Below are 19,049 nucleotides of genomic sequence, written 5' to 3'. Positions count from 1 at the left end.
TTATGGTTACTTTTCGTCGTTCACCCCATCCGTGAGTCCGTGACGAGGAGAAGTAGCAGAGTTATACGTAGTAAGAGGAGAAACACTGGAGGTGAATGCGGCGTTGGGAGGGTGGTAGCATTGGGGGAGGGAAGATGGCATTAGACAGACGCGACTTGCTGCCGGGTACACTTCCCTGCAGGAAGCCTGAGGCAATAGAGAAGGAGAGGTTTTTCAAAAGTAACTGTTACAAAAGAGCAAGAATACATGCCGGCGAAGCCCATAGGCCGATCCTCGTGTTTCCGTCCCCCCATCACCTAGGGATTACTGATTTCCTATTCGTTGCGATGTGTCAGAACTACGGAATACTGGATGGAAGATGTCGCTTGCCGGAGAGGGCAGGGGGGGGCTAGGGATTATAAACGTATCCCGTCAACTCGGATCTCGCATATCCACGGTTTTGGAAAAGAAAGTATGCTACTGTCGGTCGCCGTCCTTTCTCATCCGGCGTGGAAGGGTTCTAGGTGATTTGATAATTCTCATCCGGCCTGGGGCCTTCTCCAGCGAGCCGGCTGGTGTTCCTTTTTCCCCTTCGAGAAAGAGGGTGGCGATGGTGGTGGTGGTGGTGGTTTACGTGCAGGAGGAGAGAGAGGGTGGTGAGGAGGGACAGACATCACGTCACGTTTCACGGCTTCTCTATGTCTCGAGGGGTCTAGAATCAGAAAAGGGGTCCAGAACCAAGAATCAAGAAAGGTGTGGCGTTTCGTTAAAAGCACCATGCTTCGGCCGAAACCCGAATTCTCTCCTGGTGGCTAGCTTATGTCGAATGGCCTCTGGACACAGCGGACTCCTTCGCACGTCGAATTCCTCGTCTTCGTTTTCTAGATATCCCAACAATATTTCGCTAATCATTGCTCTCCTTTTGGGAACGGGCCACCATAAACGCCACTGTTTTCGTACAGAGTAGGTACCCTTACATGAGATACCTTAGATAGACAGGAAGCAGGAGGCAGGCAGAAGGAGAAATGTAATCCGTCTTACCGTACAGTAGATGTAGGCTTTTACGCCAGCGTATATGCAGGTAAGTAACCGCGTACCGCTCACCCGTCCCCCTCTAACCCGTGCCGTGCCATCGATTTCATCGGCATGAGACCGGGGACTTGTCGACTCTATACTTCGTCTCCAAACGGGTGGATGAACGGTGGAGGGAAGCAGGCGGACAGAAATTTGGCGGGAGTGAATGGGGATTTGGAATTGAGGAACACGTTTCCAAGTGTACGTTTGACGTATATGGTCCTGCTTCTCTGGATTCGCGCGCCTGGATCTGGGCCACTGCCAGTATGTGTGCTCATGGATTTCCCCAGTCTCCTGGACCAAATGGAACGTGGATATGCTCTGGATGTTTGCTAAAGCATTACCAGGATCAGGCTGGGTTCGTGGCCGGAGCCGAGACCAACGAGGTGGAAGACATACATAGGTAGTTGCATGAACCCTCTCCCAAGTTTGATGTGTTGGTGTGGTGAAGTCAATGTCGTCACTCTAGGCTTTTCTTTCTCTTGCCTAGCCTCGGTCCAGAAGCACCGGCTAGGCTTGTATCCGTACCGATGTAGCGGTATGGAGGAACACGCAGCATGTAGCCATGCGCAAGCGCGCGGCGGGTATTGGCGACGTGGCTGTTTTCCAAGACCATCCAAGAGACAAGAGAGAAACCGGGGTGGAGGGAAAGTGAGGCCAGATCCTACGAGGCTTATCACATCTCATCGAATCAGCTACACCATTACCGGGACCAGGTTTTCATACGCCAACAAAAGGCCATAGACGGTGTGCTGGGATCCCCTTCTTACATTATTGTCGAGATGAACAGGTGGTCCGTAGCGCAGAAAACCAAGTGCATGTTTGCTTGCTTGGTCCAAGGAGATCATCTGTCTGGGCCACTGGTGGCTCTGTTCTGCATCCCCTACCACCACCTCTTCTTTCCGGGAGCTGCCGTGAATCAAATGCGGGTTTGTGGAAAGTGGGCAGCTGCGGCACGGCCTTGGTCGGTATGGCATTCGCTAGTGTGCCAAGGTGAGGAGAAGGAGGTGACGGATCGTAAGTCTCGATGAATCAGATTCTGGCAGTTCGTCATTCTCCTATTGCTTTCCCAAATGTATCCCTTTTGTTACCCGAGGGGCCGAGGACTTGTCGTCGGGGAGGCGGACGTTGTCACCGGATTCAAGCGTCCACAGCTCCGTGACTGCGACCGCATAATACAGGCGTATGTACGTAGAGTCGGGCGGCATATGCATAGCACTTCGCTCCCTTCACTGCCTGTCGCTTTACCTCCACAGTGATCTTGCTCTCTTTTCTTTCTTTTTTCGCCCTCCCCTTTGAGATCGCCTCACAGGATGAATCAGGAGTAGTTATAGATCGTGCAGGTGAGACAAAAGCTTTCATCAGCCTAACGGCTTAGAAGACGTTAGTCCTCTCCCAAGCCGGCCCTCCACACTTTTACGACGTACCCGATGGATGCGGAGTTGACAAGGCGGATGGCTGCATAAGACCTCTGCCCCGTGTTACTACCACTAGACTGGCGTCGGCTCAAATTCCGAGGGGTTCTGTAGTCCGTTCACGGGCGAGGGTTGTACGAGTATGTCATTACGCACTTCAGCCGCCTTGGGATGCATTGCCTGCCGCAACCCGGGCTTTGTAGCAATTTAGAAGCCGATAACACCCCATCTTTACTCTTCCGTGTATCTTGAACGAGTGTCGGCTGAGTTGATACTCGTGGGAGGTATTTGATCCGGGAGATTTGACTGTTGGCAGTGAGCCCTGTTCCGCATCTGGATGCGTGCTTCTCACTCGCTACTCCGGGTCACCAATCTCGGTATCCCACCAACCAGAGCCCCCAAACTTCATCAGTCGCTATGTCTAGCGCAGGATGCAGGATGTAACGACTGCGTTGGCTCCCTTGGATGTTGCTTGGCCCGAGGCTGCGTCTGAGCCGTACACGCTGTTCGTTCGTTCAAGATTCGTTTCGGCCATCACGAGATTTAATCAACATGCATCGAGTCGCCCGTCTTTGCCTTGTAGGTCCAATCGGGAGGGTTGGAGTAGTCAAATCGACCAAATTGCCAAAATTGTCCGATTCCTTCCAATTACATTATTGGTAATGGTCCCCAAGCGCCATCGGGCGATGAGCGGATGGCGACAAAATCCACAATGCCTGCTTCGTTAAATACCATGATCCGAAAGAAAGTATGACGGTCCTAGCTAGCACAATAAATGTCTTGCAAATGCAAGAGTTAAGTAGAAAAACTCCATCTCAACAGAGGCACAACGCATCAAGCGCCTGGGGACAAGTCGTTTGATGAGCGTTCGCTGGCTGAAAGCACTGGCAGAGTGCCTTCCTTTCATTGTTTTCTCTCCTTGGACTCCGGTTTAGTACGGCGTGTGCTACCGTCGGCAATCAACGGGCGTTTCTTTGATGCTTGCGATTGATGAGAAGATGACGAATCGCCTGATGGCTGATTACTACTCGAGTTGGGCGTTGCCGATGCTTTGGACTTCTCGGTCGATCTCTTCTTTTTTGCCGGGTCGCCGCTCTTCTTTGGACGAGACACTGGCTTTTGTGGTTGTCCTCCGGTGATTCCTTCGCCGATGGAACATGATTCGCTCTTGTAGCTATTCCAGTCCTTTACGCCGAGTGCTTCGGAATTGCTTCCTGCAGTACCTGGGGTCTGGAAGGTGGTGTCGGTTTGGCCAGAGGAAGTAGAGTACGTGCCCGGACTAAAACCGTCGTCTGCATATAACATGGCTGGCTGTTGAGTGCTGTAGTCTCGACGAAAACCACAACTATTCTGATCCCACTAAAGGATACGGAACGTCAGTAAACTTCTCTTTATGGGATATTGTCTTGCCGATGGTCTTACCTGAACATACGATGCTTCAGGATAGGAATCATACGAATACGGGCTAGTCTGCTGATAGTTTGGATCTGTGTATTCAGGCCTTTGCGATCTCGTGCGCGTAGATGCTGAGTTCTCGGTGACCTCAACATCCTTTATCATGATGGGGTTTGACATGTTGCGATCGTCAAACATGATCCGCCTGCCGTGGAACACGCCCTCCTTCAGGCGATCTCGAATGTGTGTTAGCGAATGGCTTGACGTCGCCAGCCGATCGGGTACACCCACCACAGGCACCATAGAAATTGTGTTGGCCCAACACCCTAATCCAGCCAGACGTACTAGGTCCAAAGATTTGAACATGGTCGACCACACAACCTTCGCGGAGCCAATCCTTGAATTGCCTCCAATTTGTGTCGAAAGGCAACTGTCTCGTCTGTCAGGGTATCGGCTCATTTGCGGTGTAGTCGGTGTCACGAACGTTTGCTATAGGTATGTAAAAGACTCCGGTTTCCTGACCGGGACGAGCCAAGTACGGTTGCATGTTGATGCGGGACGACGGAAACCAACTCCTGGCACGGGCTCTGTCCAACGTTAGACGCCAACGTCTTGACTTTGACTGGTGGCTGTGTGACGGTACGAAAAATCAACCACTGCCAGGATCTCGTGGGACACAAGATCCAGTGATGAACCACAAAGCCTTGGCCTTCCTCGAATCGATTCGGGCAAACAAAGGAAGGAGGTGATGATTTGAGGTGGTGAGGAGAGAACAATGGAATTCGTCTTTTATATTGGGCTAGTTCTCTCCATCCTCCATGTTTCCTCGTAGAAACCGCGGAGAACAACATGGCCAATGAAGAGAAATACTTGTCTTTAGTTCGAGGAAAGGGAGATTTCTGCTAGTGCTGCCCCCGGGTTATCCCAGTCTGAACCGGTACTTGGCAGACAGACATTCCATCTTCGTTGGAAGTAGTCGTCCTGGCCTAGGTACCCGAACCCATGTGCTACGCTTTGGGGTTTCCTTGTCTGTGCCAACCAACACATCCGCTGGTGAGTCGGCCGAATGGGTCGACCGGACATGGTATGGGGTCAGCAACGATCTGGTACCGATACCCGCAGTACATGCGGCGCCAAAGAACGTCGCAACGAAAAAGGTGTGATGCAGCTCATTTACTATTAGATCGTGCCATTGAGTTCTCCTCCCTTGTAGCATCGTAAAAATGACAGCCACCATGTGGGGTCCGGCTTGATGCAAGCTTGTTCTGGGCACAGTCACCAATCGCGCGCATAAGCTCTTTGGCTGTTGTTGGGTCGAGCAAGACGGCTGCTATCATTATCGAGTCATCCGAAAATATGTGCCGTGAACCTGGTCATTGGAGGCTGCGATGTAAGCTGCAGCCCGGCAGTAGACAGGATTCCTCCCTTAAGTTGCTTGGAAACCAAAGAAACGAGTGAACAGGGCTCCAATTTTTTCTCGATGATAGCCAGAAAGGCTTCCCTTTTCGACTAACTCGTCCCGATCCGGAGAGGGAGCTAGGGACACCATTGGGAACAATGACCAGGGACCAGCGGTTTATCAGATGGTCCATGAACAGCTGAAAGTGCTGATCAAAATCCGAATGCATTCTGAGCCTTTGCCCTTGATCATCTACAGCCAATGGCAAGTTCGAGTGATAGACTCGAGGGGAGCAGGCTCGGACTGAGAAAGTTCCATCATAGACCCCTGCAGTAAGTTGGTTCGATGCTGTGCCGCTGTACGTAGCCTGCAACTCCAACACATTGTAAAGCCTGGGCTTGCGGGTAGTCGATACAAATAAGCAAATAGGCGTCAGTTGAGAGAAGCCGCGAAGGACAACATCCACTAAGCGCGGTGCTGGTAAGCCACGTCAACCTGTCAGAATGATGAAAAATTCCCCAGAGGAGCGCCAGTAAATACCAGAGTTCGAGCGACGAGCAGACGAATTTTGCACAGTTTCGTGTAAAGCCCTGTCCTTCAAGCCATGTTGCGGCTGTCCGCAAGAGATGCGAACGCTTACCACTGACAGTCCTTCCTCGTGAGGATGGTTTGCGCAAGGTGGCTGCGGCAGCAGCATGCTTAGAGCTTGGAAATGACCACAACTTTCTGCATCAAGTCGGTGCGGGTGCTGTATCCATCATCGCGCTCGGCTGCACCACCGCGCAGCCGCGGGTAGCTGGGAAACCAATAAGATCTGCGTGACACCCGCAGGTTTGGGGCTTGTCTTCGGATGGTTGGTCGGGGAAGCTTCTGGTGCAGCCGTCTTGAACCAAAGTGGTGGCGCTGCTATCGATCAAGTCCTTTTGAAGGAGAAGGTGTCGTCTACCTCGGACATGTCTAGACCGGACAGATCCTCGTCGAAATCGTCCAGTGCAGGTGCCTCCATCTGCGTCTCATCCTTGCCAGTGGTCATTGTCAAATCATTGCGCTGCGCGTCTTGCCATGGAGCTCCGGACTCCTCAGCTTCCGCAAGTGATGCCATGAGATGATGCTTGCTATCTCCCAGCAGGAGAACGGCAGAATCGCCAGTCCAGTCGAGCCACGATGCTTGGGGCTTGCCCAACACCTTGGCATCGGGTAGCTGCCCTCTGAAGTGAACCGTCTTCGGGCCGTCGGACAAGGGGTCCCAGACGAACACCAAACCTGCGTAGTTGTCTCCCTCGCACGTAACCATGAGCACTTCGCGCTGTTTTGGGTGCCAGGAGAAAGCCAAAATTTGACTGTGGAAGATGAGAACGGCGCGCAGTTCAGATGACGCCAAATCCCAGACCCAAACAGTGCTTGGGCAGTCCTCCAAGGTGGTAGCTAAAAGACTGGATGATGCATCAAAGACGGAAAAAGTGCGGGCTAGCTTGGTGTCGACAATGCCGTTGCTCGCTCGGCCCGGAGCAGATACGGACTGGGTCGCGCGCGAAAAGGAGTGCTGTGAACCTGATTGGGTCATGGCGATCTCCTCTTGCCAGATCTGGCATCCTCGTGTTAGTCTACGCCAAAATTATTGCACAAAGATAGGTTGTGTCACCCACCTGAACGGTATCCCTCGGAGTAATGGTTGCAGGATGTTCGAGTCTCATCGACTCGGCTGCGGACTTGGTTTCCAGAACGCATACACTGCGAGTGTGGTCGCACACTGCAATGCGAGCGCCGTCCGGGCTGACTTGACAGTGCTTTACCCCAGCGCCGAGTTCGTAATGCTTCTCCTCGATGGCCCAAGGTGAGGGTCCAGACCACGTCTTGAAGAGGTGGCCGTCGGGCGTGTAAAACAGGATTTTGTGTCCTTGAGCCGCAGACTCCCACATAAGGAGCCAGCGGCCGTCCGGGGTCCAGGCCAGTCCTTGAGCATCGACAGTATCGGGCTGCCAAGAGCGAAGGACTTGTCGTGTCTTGGGATGGTGAACACTGGCGATATCTTTACCGGCGACGCGTGTGAGGATGGCCAAATGTCCTGAGCCGGGGCGAAGTGCAAAGCCACGAGAAGCTACACTAGCTTGGTGGAATTTTGGGTTGCTGATCTCGGTGGTTCTCGAAGTGGCCAGGTCGAAGATGGAGAACTTGAGGCCGTAGGATGAGCACATGAAGATCTCGGTGTCGGAAGCGCCAAACTGAACAAAGGTAGGCTTCAGATTAGGGGTTGCGGGGTTTCGTATGACGCCACGATAACCTGGACCCGAAGCTGAGTAGATCAGAACCTGGTCAGAGAAGCAGGCGAGAATGCGTCTTGACGAAGGTGACCAGCGCAAAGCATAGGCAGGACCGACATTGGACGGTAATTTGACGCTATGAATAGTCTCGAGGGTTTCGACAGACCGTACACTGACGCTGGTGGGCGACAAGGTTGCAATCAGGTTACCATCAGGACTTGACGCGCAATGCGGCGATGCTGTCGATGGTAAGCCTTGGGGAAGAGGATGGATGAGAAGACGCTGAGATCCTTACATTTAAAGATCCTTGAAAAGTGCATGATGCATGGAGTTGAAGGAGTTGTGTGTTGGGGGGCGCGAGAGTGATATCAAGCCCAGGTACGGTACTTTACTTTGATCAGGTACTTATGATGCGTATTCGTAAGATACCTACCAAAAGGCGAGCCTGACTTGTTTAGGAAAGTGAGACAAAGTAAGTAAAGGTCTACTCCGTACCGAGTATTACTTGGGGAAGTAGCAAGGGACGGGTGTTTTTGCCGAAACGAAACGAAGCAGGGTTTCTTTTTGGTCTTTTGGGTGAGGATGAATTGGGCAAGCGTTCCTGAGTCTCGGCAGCGGTGGAGTCTTGAAGAAAAGCCGTTGTTGCAATGGAAGGAAACAAGGTGCTCGTCTGCATCTTGGTTGTTTACATTGATTCCTGTTTTGGACTAGCGCGGGGCAGCAACACAAGATACCTCACCGGGAGGGCTTAGTCAGGTCGCGCTTTCTACACAGCACACAATGGTCCAGTGTCCGGGCTCTCTCCGGCTCCATGGAAGTTGCCGGCCGGACGACGATGGGAAAGAACGCCGGGAACCAATCACCACTGCCCTATTTCGCCAGCACCTCAGACGCCGCCGAACCCCGCCAGAGTCCAGACATCCTTCGCCCAACTCCGTCGGCCCCGGTGACCTGTGCTTGTGCTTGTGCATACGCCCTTCAGCGGCACTGAGCGGCTCTTTTCCCCCTCACTTAGTCTCACTTTAGGTGCAGAGTAGTCGCTGTAGTGTTGTCTGTCGTCTATCGACGGGCTTACCTCACTCACAAATAGGTAATCGCCACGCTTCTGCTGACTCACAGTGTCACATATCTCATCGCCGTGATAGCAATTTCACTCCTCACTCTCGTTCGAATCTAGTTTTCATCCATTTCATAGCCTCTACTTTCATCTCATCAACAACCATCATCACATGTCAGTGTCTGTGTCAGCCATGGGAATGAGCAGCGTGTGATTATTCCTCTTTTCTCTTTTCTCGGAGCTCGTCTCACTCATCGCCTTTCATACTTCCTCATACTGAGATAGAGCGACATGAGACACAGCATATCATGGCCTCGCACTGCCTTGCGCAGCAGCGGCCAGCTATCACAGCGATGCAGACCATCACAGTCGGCATGCATACCTCACACGCACACGCAAAGGAGGTGTCTGAATGCGGCTGCCGCTGCAGCCCAAGTCACACCGAGCTCCCAACACCAACCACTCACCACCCGCCGGCGTCTCATCAAGGATGCGAAGCCCTTCTCCGACTTCCTCACCGATACCTTCCACCGCCAGCATGACTACCTCCGCATATCCGTCACGGAACGCTGTAATCTTCGCTGCCTTTACTGCATGCCCGAAGAAGGCGTGCCGCTCTCCCCGACAAAGGAACTTCTCACCACCCCGGAAATCGTCCTGCTCTCCTCCGTCTTCGTCTCCCAGGGGGTGACCAAGATCCGCCTGACGGGCGGCGAGCCCACGGTGCGCCGCGACATCGTCCCGCTCATGCACCAGATCGGCGCCCTCCGGCCCCACGGCCTCCGCGAGCTGTGCCTGACCACAAACGGCCTCTCCCTCCACCGCAAGCTCGACAGCATGGTCGAGGCAGGGCTCACCGGCGTCAACCTGAGCCTCGACACTCTGGACCCGCACATGTTCCAGATCATGACCCGGCGCAACGGCTTCGACGCCGTGAAGAAGAGCATCGACCGCATCTTTGCCCTCAACAAGGCCGGCGCGGGCATCAAGTTCAAAATCAACTGCGTCGTCATGCGCGGCCGCAATGACGCCGAGATCGGGCCCTTTGTCGAGATGACGCGCGACAAGGACGTCGAGGTCCGCTTCATCGAGTACATGCCCTTTGACGGCAACAAGTGGAACAAGGGCAAGATGCTGGGCTACGCCGAGATGCTCGACGTCATCCGCGAGACGTATCCCACCTTGGCCAAGGTCGAGGACCACAAGAACGACACGAGCAAGACGTGGCACGTCCCCGGGTTCGCGGGCAGGATCGGCTTCATCACGAGCATGACGCACAACTTTTGCGGGACGTGCAACCGGCTGCGCATCACGAGTGACGGGAATCTCAAGGTGTGCTTGTTTGGCAACACCGAGGTCTCGCTGCGGGATATCCTGCGAAAGTCCAACGGCGGCGAGCCCATTGACGAGGCGGCGCTCGAGGCGATGAAGCAGATTGAGATGGACCGCCGGCAAGGGCTGGCAGACGCTGGGAAGCCGCTGGGCGCGGCGCTCAACGAGGCGGAGCTCTTGGACGTCATTGGTATGGCTGTCAAGCGGAAGAAGGAGAAGCATGCGGGTATTGGTGAGCTGGAGCACATGAAGAACAGGCCGATGATCTTGATAGGTGGGTAACCGCGGCCCTTTTTCTCTCCTACACTCTTGGTCCATTGGTTTTGAGGGAAGGATTTGCCTGCTTGGTTTGTTTGCATTGGGACGGCGTTGGATACCAAGGGGATGATCGCGTGGCATGAATGCCCAAAGGGGATCCTATACGGAACGTATATATAAGTATGCATGTGCACACGAATGGAAGGCTGAATCAATAGTCTATCTAGATTCTCAACCGCTTCAACCTTCTCGTCTGTCGTCTCCCACCAGGGTCTTCAAGCCAATGTCCATGAGCACGCCCATCAGCCTCACCCAGGCACCTTCACGCCGTCCTCTAGGCGTGCCAGGGGTACCCATCCACCTCCTATCCGCAACACCACATCACCACGCTCAACTCAGGCCCTTCTCCGCAACCACCCGCCGCCGCAACGATGACTCCGACAAGAAGAGCAAGGACACCAACGACAAATACAATGACACACAAACCCCCAAACCATCCCTAACGCACATCTCCCCCACAGGCTCAGCCCACATGGTCTCCATCGCCGCCAAACTCCCCACAGCACGCATCGCAAAAGCAGCCTGCACAATAACCTTCTCCTCCCCATCCACCATAAACCTCATCCGCGCCTCCCAGATGAAAAAGGGCGACGTCCTCGGCACGGCGCGAATCGCGGGCATCATGGCCGCCAAGCGCACGCCCGACATCATCCCGCTGTGCCACCCGATCCTGCTCTCTCACATCGGCGTCGAGGTCGAGCCGGCCAGCGACGCTGAAGACGAGACGGTGATTTGCGTCGAGGCGACAGTCGAGTGCGAGGGCAAGACGGGGGTCGAGATGGAGGCTTTGACTGCTGCTGGGGCGGCGGCGATGACGGTGTATGATATGTGTAAGGCTGTGGATAAGGGGATGGTTATTGGGGGGTTGAGGGTTGTTTTGAAGGATGGGGGGAAGAGTGGGCGGTGGGAGATGCCTTAATATATGTTTGTTCGTGAAATATCTTCTTATAGTTCGTCATGGCCACAAAGAGGATAATCGAAGGTGACAGATCGGAAAGTCAATAACTCAGCTGATGGACATGGGAGACGGTGCTTGGAGTGACCGGTTACATCCTGGAGTAGACCAGATCCCAATCTGAATAATACTCCTGGACCTTTAGATAGGAAAACTAGAATATCAAGGTGCAGCCTCAAGTCAATTGCGAACAGATACTACAGATGGCTTCCAGAAAGTGAGTTGAAGAAGGAAAAGAATCACTGATAATTTGATAACGCATCCCGAACCTAACTACATTACTCCACATCTAAAGTACCATGATAGGAAACAGACCTCACACACCCAGACCAATTTGCATCTAATCACCTCAAAAATATCCTCCTCATTGACAAGTACAAGGTCGTGCGCAGTAACAGCAATACCACAGCCCAAAAGACCCATGGCGATCACGGTGGGATGACTGACAAGACAGAAGTACCTAACAAACGAGCCAATGGCACACACTCCCCCTTTCTCCCTCCATCAAAGAACACCCCATTTAAGAAGCGACAAGATTCAAGACCCGGATTTCATGAAAGACCATTCACTACCACGCGCCTCGTTTTCAAAAAAGTATTCATTGTGCAATATGGCCCGGATCAGCACGCGCTCTACGAAGTATTTGGTAATAGGTAATCACCTTACAAGGTCTCTGTGTGCTGGTTTTCAACCTGTCGCTTTGTCTAGTCCGAGTGAGTGAATGGCTTCACCGGATTTTGTCGTGCTCCTGCTAAGGAGCAGTATAGCCCAGCTTCAGTAAATGTTGTGAGTCAGATATGAGTCATGTACCTTTCAGTCATCCGAGACCAAGATTTTGGACTTCAAATTAGCGTGCCTTGTCACCTTGGATATCTTGTAATAGCTATATTTGTATCTACGTAGGCAAGCGGTTATATCAAGAGATACACAGTACATCGGCCGAGAAGGTGTGCAGATGAGCCGGCCAAGGGCTCTTGGTTTCTTAATAAAGTAAATATTTATCAAGGTCCAGTCTGTGGATGATAGGACAGCAAGCTTAGATCGATATAGAGCCAATGCATTTCAACGCCCTTACTTAGATCTTATTCCGTGTGAGTGACTGTTCACTAGCGCATTTCAACGCCGGGATATTGGAATGCTGTAAAACATGACACCAAAATGCGACATCTGTTATGGGAGTTGGGTATAGCTACAATAAAATGTACTCCGCCAATCTCTCTCTCTCTCTCTCTCTCTCTCTCTCTCTCTCTCTCTCTCTCTCTCTCTCTCTCTCTCTCTCTCTCTCTCTCTCTCTCTCTCTGTCTCCTTCATCTTTTATACAATCTCACTTGAATCCCCCACTTACTCTCTCGTTAAAAATCCTCTCCATCCCCAGAAACTATAGTACTCCCCCCACTCTACGAAAACTCAGCCTTAATCTCCTTCCCAACATTCATCGCAATCCAATCCGCAATCGCCATATTTGTAATCATGGGATTCACCCCGCTGGCGCTAGGGAAAACACTCGCGTCCGCGACAAACAAATTCTCCGTGCCCCAAACATGACCCTTGGGTCCCACCACGCCCTCGTCCTCGTTAGGCGCCATACGACACGTACCCATCTGGTGCGCAGACGAAAAGATGGCCACGGGCGGCGCGTTGCCCACCCTACGCAACTTATCAAGCCACGCGACGAACTTGGGATCGTTGACGCCGTCGAGGATCGCCTCGTCGCCGCTGTCCGAAGCCGAAGACGACGCGGCTGCCGTCTCCTTCTCCTTTGAGGGAGGCTCGGCGTGGTCCTCCTTGACAAAGGGTTCGAGACCGGGCAGACCGGCGTGGATCTCCGTCGCGCCCTCAACGTAGCAGATTTTGCAGAGGGCGACGACGCCCTCGAGGGTGTTCGCGCGGTCAAAGTCGGAGACGACGTAGTCGATGCGGGGGCGGCCGGAGATGGGGTCCGGGTACACGCGGCCGGGGTCGCGGTCGCGGGTGAGGGAGATGAAGGCACCAAAGTGGCGGAAGCGGAGCTCGCTGAGCTTGGCCTGGAGGCCAGAGTGCCAGGGCATGCTGGACAGGATTGCGTAAGGCTGTGAATGTGTTAGTGAATAAAGAAAAAATTGGCTTGCAAAATTTAGATTTGGGACGTACGATCATGCAAGTAGGCTCCAGCTTCACACCGTGACCGGCCTTGTCGAGGTCCTCGAATGAGGAACAGTAACTCGTGATGATACCGCCTGTGTTCACTTCACGTCAGCAACCAGGACATATGGATTTGCGATGTATTTTGAGTGACTCACCCTCCCATGGCTTGCAGTCCTCCTTCCAGTAGCCTCCTACAAAATTGCAGGGATGGACATAGAGATTACGACCGAGGTGTCGGTTCTAAACGTATCCAACGTTAGCAGCGTAATCGTGTGAGAGCGCAGTAGAGGGACGACATCATCTACTTACCGTCAAACCGCTTCTCAACAGCACCAAGGGGCTCGAAACTGATCCAGCCGACATGATAACCTTCTTGGCCTTGATAACAACCTGTCGTGTGGTCCGCTGCTCCAAAGCCGCGCTGGTGCTGCCGTTGGCTCCCCTCGAAACCCACTTTCCAACTACGCCCGTCGCTCGCTTGGACCCGCTGGTCTCGTCAAAGGTGACCTTCTCAATCTCGAAGCCCTCGATAAACTTGGCTCCAGATCCCGCCGCTGCCGGCAGCCAGCTCACGGTTGGACCCTGCTTTTCAGTCGACCCACAGCCGAGGTGGCACTGCCCGCAGTAGTGCTCCATCCCGCCGGTGTTCTGCGGGGCCGTGGCGGCGTGCCATCCGAGCTTCCGGGACCCGTCCAGCAGCACCTGGTTGCGGTGGTTGTGGCGGACCTTGTCGGTACTGACGCCCATGAAATCGCAGACCTTGTCAAGGCAGATTTGGAACTGGGGCGAGGCGAAGAATGGCAGGCCGCGCTGCTCAGACCACTCCTTGCGGACGAACCCTTGGGTCTGGAGACTGACGCTCCAGTTGACGGTGCCACCGCCGCCCCAGCAGCTGCCGGCGACCATGTTGAGCGAGTTGTCATCGCTGGTGATGAAGCCTCCGTTCTCGTACAGGAACGAGCAGCCGGCATCCTGGGACATGGGCAGCTGGCTCGGGGCGTAGTAGTACGACTTGTCGACAACGAGGACCTTGTGACCGGCCTCGGCCAGGACCTTGGCAGCGACTGCTCCTCCGCAGCCCGACCCGACGATGACGACGTCGGTCTCTACGACGGCTGGCTCGCCAGCCGACTCGAATTGCATAAAGTTGAAGTCAAAGCCCTCGCCGTGCGTCTGGAAGTCCGGCATGTCGGTATAGTCCGTCAACTCTATGAATAAAGGATTGGTCTGCACGGCGGCCTTTTGCGCCAGGAGACATATTGACTTTGATAGAACCCTGATTGTGGGGAGCCTGGACGTCTGCCAAGCCTTCAAAATTTGCTCACGAACTTCTATGGGTTGAAGGTGAACTGGGGTCCAGTACCCAGTGAGAAACAACGTGCCGGCGCGCGTGCTGTCAGTTTGGTCAGTTTTGGTTCACGGTGAAGATCAAAAGTGAAGCGTCGTGGTGGCGTTCATGGCCCATCACTTACCCAAGAGCGCCCATTGCGCCACCGAGTTGACGTTGCGCGCCGGAAGGCAGGGCCGCCAGTGTCCTGGTGATACTCTCGATGAATTTGGGTTCCTTTGCGGGATTGTGCGCCATGTACTCCTGGAACTTTTCCTCGGAAGGCGGTTTCTTCATTGTGTTCTGGGCGAGTTGGAGCGCAGCCGCATATTCTGCATCGGACACTCGGATCTGGCTTGCCGTGTCTGTGAGAGTCGCCGGTCGTGAGATGGGCGGGAGGACCGCCTCGAGCAAGGACATCAGAACGGTCCATTGAGTCTCGTTCCAAAAGTCGGTGGTCGGCAGCGCCGGAAGCTGGAGCTCGACGGCGGTGCCAGGAATGGTCTTTGGCAGAGTAGCCATGATGAAGTGGATTGGAGCGTGATGGTAAGTAAACACAGAAAGATGAGAATAGTAATCAAAGTGAACAGTTCGGTGGTACAACGCGATACAACGTAGAAATGGCTATAAGAAGGGGTAGAAGAACAATGACAATAACAAAGTTACGCAAAGTCGGATGAGGGGCAGCTTTGGAGTTAGCTATAGTCCCAATTGACACATGAGCGATGAAAAGGCACCTCGGAAGCTCATGCTCAACTGATGTCAGGATGTGTGGGTGGGAAGGCAACGGGAAAACGAGTCGTCGTTGGCAGCCCCCTGCTGCTCGCATGGTGGTGCTGCAGGGGTTCGTGTTTGCCATGGATGCGGGGTCTGTGCGACGAAGCATCTCAATGGATCTCTCCATAACCATCTCCTCTCTCTCTCTTTCGCTGTGGCTGTCTCCTCAGGCGGATGGGACCCTATTCCCGATCCGGTATGCTATTGGGGTGGTCGAACATTCAGTCAACCGCCAGCTTTGCGGCTAAAGATTGGCCGTCATGTTTAGTTCTGAACCGTCTCTTTGTTTGTGGTTGCAGAATCCCTCAAAGAGGAGTCTCGGACCTATGATTCCCCCCACCGGACCTGGCCAGCAGAGCTGTCAACACCTCTAGATGTGCAGCTTACTCTCTGCATTGGCGGGGTATGGCGCTACTGAGCGGCACTTGGGCGCATGTAACCCTCTCAACCCGGGGGCGAGTGGCGTAGTGCGGGAACGGGGAATCAAGAGAAGCTGCTTGATGCGGGGAACGGGGACTTTGGCTCGATCGTAACGGGCCCTCGTCGGAACCCGATAGTTTCTTCATCAGTCATCGTCAAACCAAAGGTCCTTTCGACGCCATATTCACGGCATCCCACTGCATGAAGCAGCACTATAATGGGAGCAAAGAGACGCACCACGCGATGTCAATTGTCGAAGGAAGAGAGACGCGGTTGCTGCACGTGTTGCCTCATGTTCAGACTTCCCAAGCGTCTGAGTCTTGAAACGACACAGCCGCGAGCTTATGTTTGTCGATATTTCAGCCACCATGGCCCCAGATGATGGTCAGATCGTCGGACCCGCCCGTTCACCTTGAAAGTGCACAGCGATATCAACAGGAATGATGCTGGGTTGACTGCTGCAGATCGTACGTTACCGTGGCTTGGGGTGAGATTCTTAGATTGTGGGGCAGATCGATGATGCGTCTCAGCGATTTGGCCGGGAAGCATTGAGCCTCGGCTCGCATGGACTGAGTGAAACGGGCAAGAAAACACATATGTTTCTCAGCTGGCCTTGTTGTGAAGTTGTTTATTGGGATGCGATCGAAATCGGATGATTCGTTGGCATGGCCACGAGCTTCAGTCGGAGAATCACAACTAGCAGTGCCAGAATCGAATGTCTGCAAAAGCTGTATGCCTCGTGGGCGCCAGACTGGTCGTCACGGGCCCGGTGTTTGGTGGCCCGCCGCCTCTTCCGTCTCAAGCACAGCCGCTCCAATCCACGGCTGGCAACTTGCAGACACCCGGCACCGTGTGCTGCGCCGACGCATAAGCCAAGGAACCACTGCCCGGTCCGGCGCTAGAGAGAAACGGCGCAGCCCGGCCCCAGGGCACCCAGGTTCGACTGCCGGTGGCGCATCGGGTCTACCGCGTGGCACCGCCGACTTCTCCGGGGGTCTGCGTGCCCGGGCGAGCGGACTTGTAAGCGGCGAATCGACCTGACACTGACAGCAGGCGGACGTGGCCCGGTGGGTACGGTGGCCAAAAATGCAAGATTGGCTCCCCCTCAGACCTGCAGCTACAGGTCGCGGCTAAACCAGACGTGGGCACTTTTCAGGGTCCAGCGGCGGGTCTTTCCATCCGTGCAAGGGGGGCTGGGTGTCATCTGGCGATGGGCGGTCTGGCGGCCAAGAGGGTTCAAAGGGGAAGCTGGGGCCGGGGTTTGCCTTTGAAGCCGAATTTGTTGGGGAAAGGAGACGAGAACGACTTGAAAAATGCATGTGAGAGTCGATCTGTGAAGAATTGTTGACTGACGGCGAACAAGGCGCGTAAGCCAGCAAGCTCTTCCTGGTCGGCTGATTTCCGTGTTGTAACTGTGGTAGGCCACCGTGAGTACGAAGATGTATTACGGGAGACAGCTTTGCTGTAAACGACTGTACTGTAAAGAGGCACGAGAGGTGCGCAAAATACTGTCGTGTGAGTGTTACCACCAGCGCATTATATTATATCTGTGCAGGTTGAGACTCCAAGCTGAGGCTTCAAGATGTACTTCGGATTCGTACCAGCAAGCCTTGTTGTCATCAAGCAATACACTCTTGTCCATTCCGGCCGAGTAGGCTGTCTGCTCCGAGCTCGTGTGACAATCTCATCATCGACAAATGACGGAATCATGGTCGCGTTCCGCTTTGAGAAGCACGGGGGACCGTGAAGATCGAGGCCCTTGTCGCTCACATGTCAAATGATGGTCATCCAGCGACTTCGTGATGATTAGATAACGGGAGAAAGAGGGTCCTTACCAGCAAGACCGTCCGTAGTAGTGGAAATCATCAAGGAAAGGGAAGAAAAAAAAACTTCGATACGATGAAGAGAAGATTGACAGAATTGGGCTTAGCGTTCCCCCAACAAAAAGGACGAAGGTCGGGTAGCCATGCTCCACGGCGGATGGACACTTGATGATTCGTGACGTGAACTACTTCATGCGCGTTAGTGTACTATGCAAAAAGCTCACGTTGACGTTATCAGACAAAGTGTCAACGATGAAAAGTACCTGCCGCATCCCCCACTAACCACCCACAACGGACCAGGGGCAACTTGCAAGGAGGGTCAGCCTGGGCTTCCAGAAGGACGACGATGGCCACGGCCCCCTGACAACCCGGCTGCAAGCCTCCAGGATGAGAATTGCGTTGCGCAGACTTGACTACTAGACTCGCGATTATCAAGTCCAACACCCGTCGGGAGTTCGGAGCCCCCGATGGGAGTTCGTCAGAGTCGGTTGTGTTTGCGGGCCTTGCCCAACATTGATCTCTTGGTGATCTCTCGTGTAGCCATCGCATAACGTCCAACGTAGCGTGACCTGAGGGCACTGACTGAGCGCAAGACAGCGAGTGGCACTGCGAGCTCTGATAATGCCAACAGAGGTGTCGAGATTGGGCCGGCGAGAGGAAGCCGTGGCCATGTCCCGGAAATAGAGTTGGAGCTGGTGTCCAAAGCTCCCAATGCGCCATTGCCGTTGTCGGAAAGACAAATGTCTGGGACTCTGGGCTGGGCAATGGGTTCCGGCAACGTGCCCAAGCAAGATCCATGTCGCAGCTTTTCAACCGTTTCAAAGCGCCTGACGAACTGCGCGAATCGGTGGGTGAAAGGCTGCGAAGTATCGTACAGACCAGACGTACTGATACGGGGCGCCGCGGCGCAAAGGCTTTTTTGCTTCGTCCAACGTGCGATGCTTAATTGGTTGAACCCTTCTGGGACATTTGCTCCGGGCGTGAAAACCCGTTCGCAGACGCATTTCGGCGTTGCCATATCGCCGTCTAGTCAGTCGCAAATTGGCAAGAACGATTGTCGACTCGTCGTCTTCTTCAAGGCTCAAGCTGTTGGTTCCCCCCCCGCCCTTGTTCTTAGCAGCTTGTATCTTTGGCGTTGCTCGGGCCCATCCTGCAAATGCCCCCATGCCTCGGGCGCCAGGATGGGCTTTAAGGACGGAACAAGGATGATGTCGAAAGAAGCCGAGGCAAAAAAGTGAGGGTTTTGGTCATTCTGGACCAAGTTGAGCTTGGATGAGAAGATGGAACCGAACCGAACCCACCCCCGTTCATCCATCCATCCAGTAGTGCCAATGTGGTCGAGGCCGTTTGCCTTAACGTAAACCGGTGATGGTTTTGCGGTGCCTTTCGTCCG

General features: G+C 54.0%; 7 protein-coding genes across 7 annotated transcripts; 1 reads left to right on the top strand and 6 right to left on the bottom strand.

The window, feature by feature from the left end:
- Positions 1 to 2,193: 2,193 nt before the first annotated feature.
- On the bottom strand, positions 2,194 to 2,517 carry CTAM01_01975 (uncharacterized protein; the record flags this gene model as incomplete). The annotated part of the gene is made up of 2 exons (XM_060518015.1): positions 2,194 to 2,426; positions 2,481 to 2,517. The coding sequence occupies 2 exons, from the start codon at positions 2,515 to 2,517 to the stop codon at positions 2,194 to 2,196; spliced, it is 270 nt and encodes an 89-aa protein (XP_060387549.1).
- An 854-nt stretch (positions 2,518 to 3,371) lies between these two features.
- Positions 3,372 to 4,410, bottom strand: CTAM01_01974 (uncharacterized protein; the record flags this gene model as incomplete). The annotated part of the gene is made up of 4 exons (XM_060518014.1): positions 3,372 to 3,827; positions 3,891 to 4,099; positions 4,209 to 4,293; positions 4,348 to 4,410. The coding sequence occupies 4 exons, from the start codon at positions 4,408 to 4,410 to the stop codon at positions 3,372 to 3,374; spliced, it is 813 nt and encodes a 270-aa protein (XP_060387548.1).
- Positions 4,411 to 6,175: 1,765 nt separating this feature from the next.
- On the bottom strand, positions 6,176 to 7,843 carry CTAM01_01973 (WD40 domain-containing protein; the record flags this gene model as incomplete). The annotated part of the gene is made up of 3 exons (XM_060518013.1): positions 6,176 to 6,847; positions 6,909 to 7,762; positions 7,819 to 7,843. The coding sequence occupies 3 exons, from the start codon at positions 7,841 to 7,843 to the stop codon at positions 6,176 to 6,178; spliced, it is 1,551 nt and encodes a 516-aa protein (XP_060387547.1).
- A 1,028-nt stretch (positions 7,844 to 8,871) lies between these two features.
- On the top strand, positions 8,872 to 11,149 carry CTAM01_01972 (molybdenum cofactor biosynthesis protein 1 A; the record flags this gene model as incomplete). The annotated part of the gene is made up of 2 exons (XM_060518012.1): positions 8,872 to 10,186; positions 10,398 to 11,149. The coding sequence occupies 2 exons, from the start codon at positions 8,872 to 8,874 to the stop codon at positions 11,147 to 11,149; spliced, it is 2,067 nt and encodes a 688-aa protein (XP_060387546.1).
- Positions 11,150 to 12,582: 1,433 nt separating this feature from the next.
- Positions 12,583 to 15,260, bottom strand: CTAM01_01971 (GMC oxidoreductase; the record flags this gene model as incomplete). The annotated part of the gene is made up of 5 exons (XM_060518011.1): positions 12,583 to 13,254; positions 13,316 to 13,401; positions 13,465 to 13,549; positions 13,619 to 14,702; positions 14,782 to 15,260. Coding segments are annotated over 5 exons (2,406 nt in total), but the record flags the coding sequence as incomplete, so codon positions are not given.
- A 2,438-nt stretch (positions 15,261 to 17,698) lies between these two features.
- On the bottom strand, positions 17,699 to 18,454 carry CTAM01_01970 (uncharacterized protein; the record flags this gene model as incomplete). The annotated part of the gene is made up of 2 exons (XM_060518010.1): positions 17,699 to 17,841; positions 17,920 to 18,454. The coding sequence occupies 2 exons, from the start codon at positions 18,452 to 18,454 to the stop codon at positions 17,699 to 17,701; spliced, it is 678 nt and encodes a 225-aa protein (XP_060387544.1).
- A 20-nt stretch (positions 18,455 to 18,474) lies between these two features.
- CTAM01_01969 (uncharacterized protein) lies at positions 18,475 to 18,967 on the bottom strand (the record flags this gene model as incomplete). The annotated part of the gene is made up of 2 exons (XM_060518009.1): positions 18,475 to 18,883; positions 18,924 to 18,967. 2 exons carry the CDS (start codon positions 18,965 to 18,967, stop codon positions 18,475 to 18,477), a joined length of 453 nt encoding a protein of 150 aa, XP_060387543.1.
- Positions 18,968 to 19,049: the final 82 nt, after the last annotated feature.

This window comes from Colletotrichum tamarilloi, assembly GCF_030869305.1.
Source record: "Colletotrichum tamarilloi strain Tom-12 chromosome Unknown Scaffold_4.1, whole genome shotgun sequence".
Taxonomy (NCBI): Eukaryota; Fungi; Ascomycota; class Sordariomycetes; order Glomerellales; family Glomerellaceae; genus Colletotrichum; species Colletotrichum tamarilloi.
The sequence above is the reverse complement of the archived record's forward strand: the minus strand, read 5'-3'. Positions and strand labels throughout refer to the sequence as shown.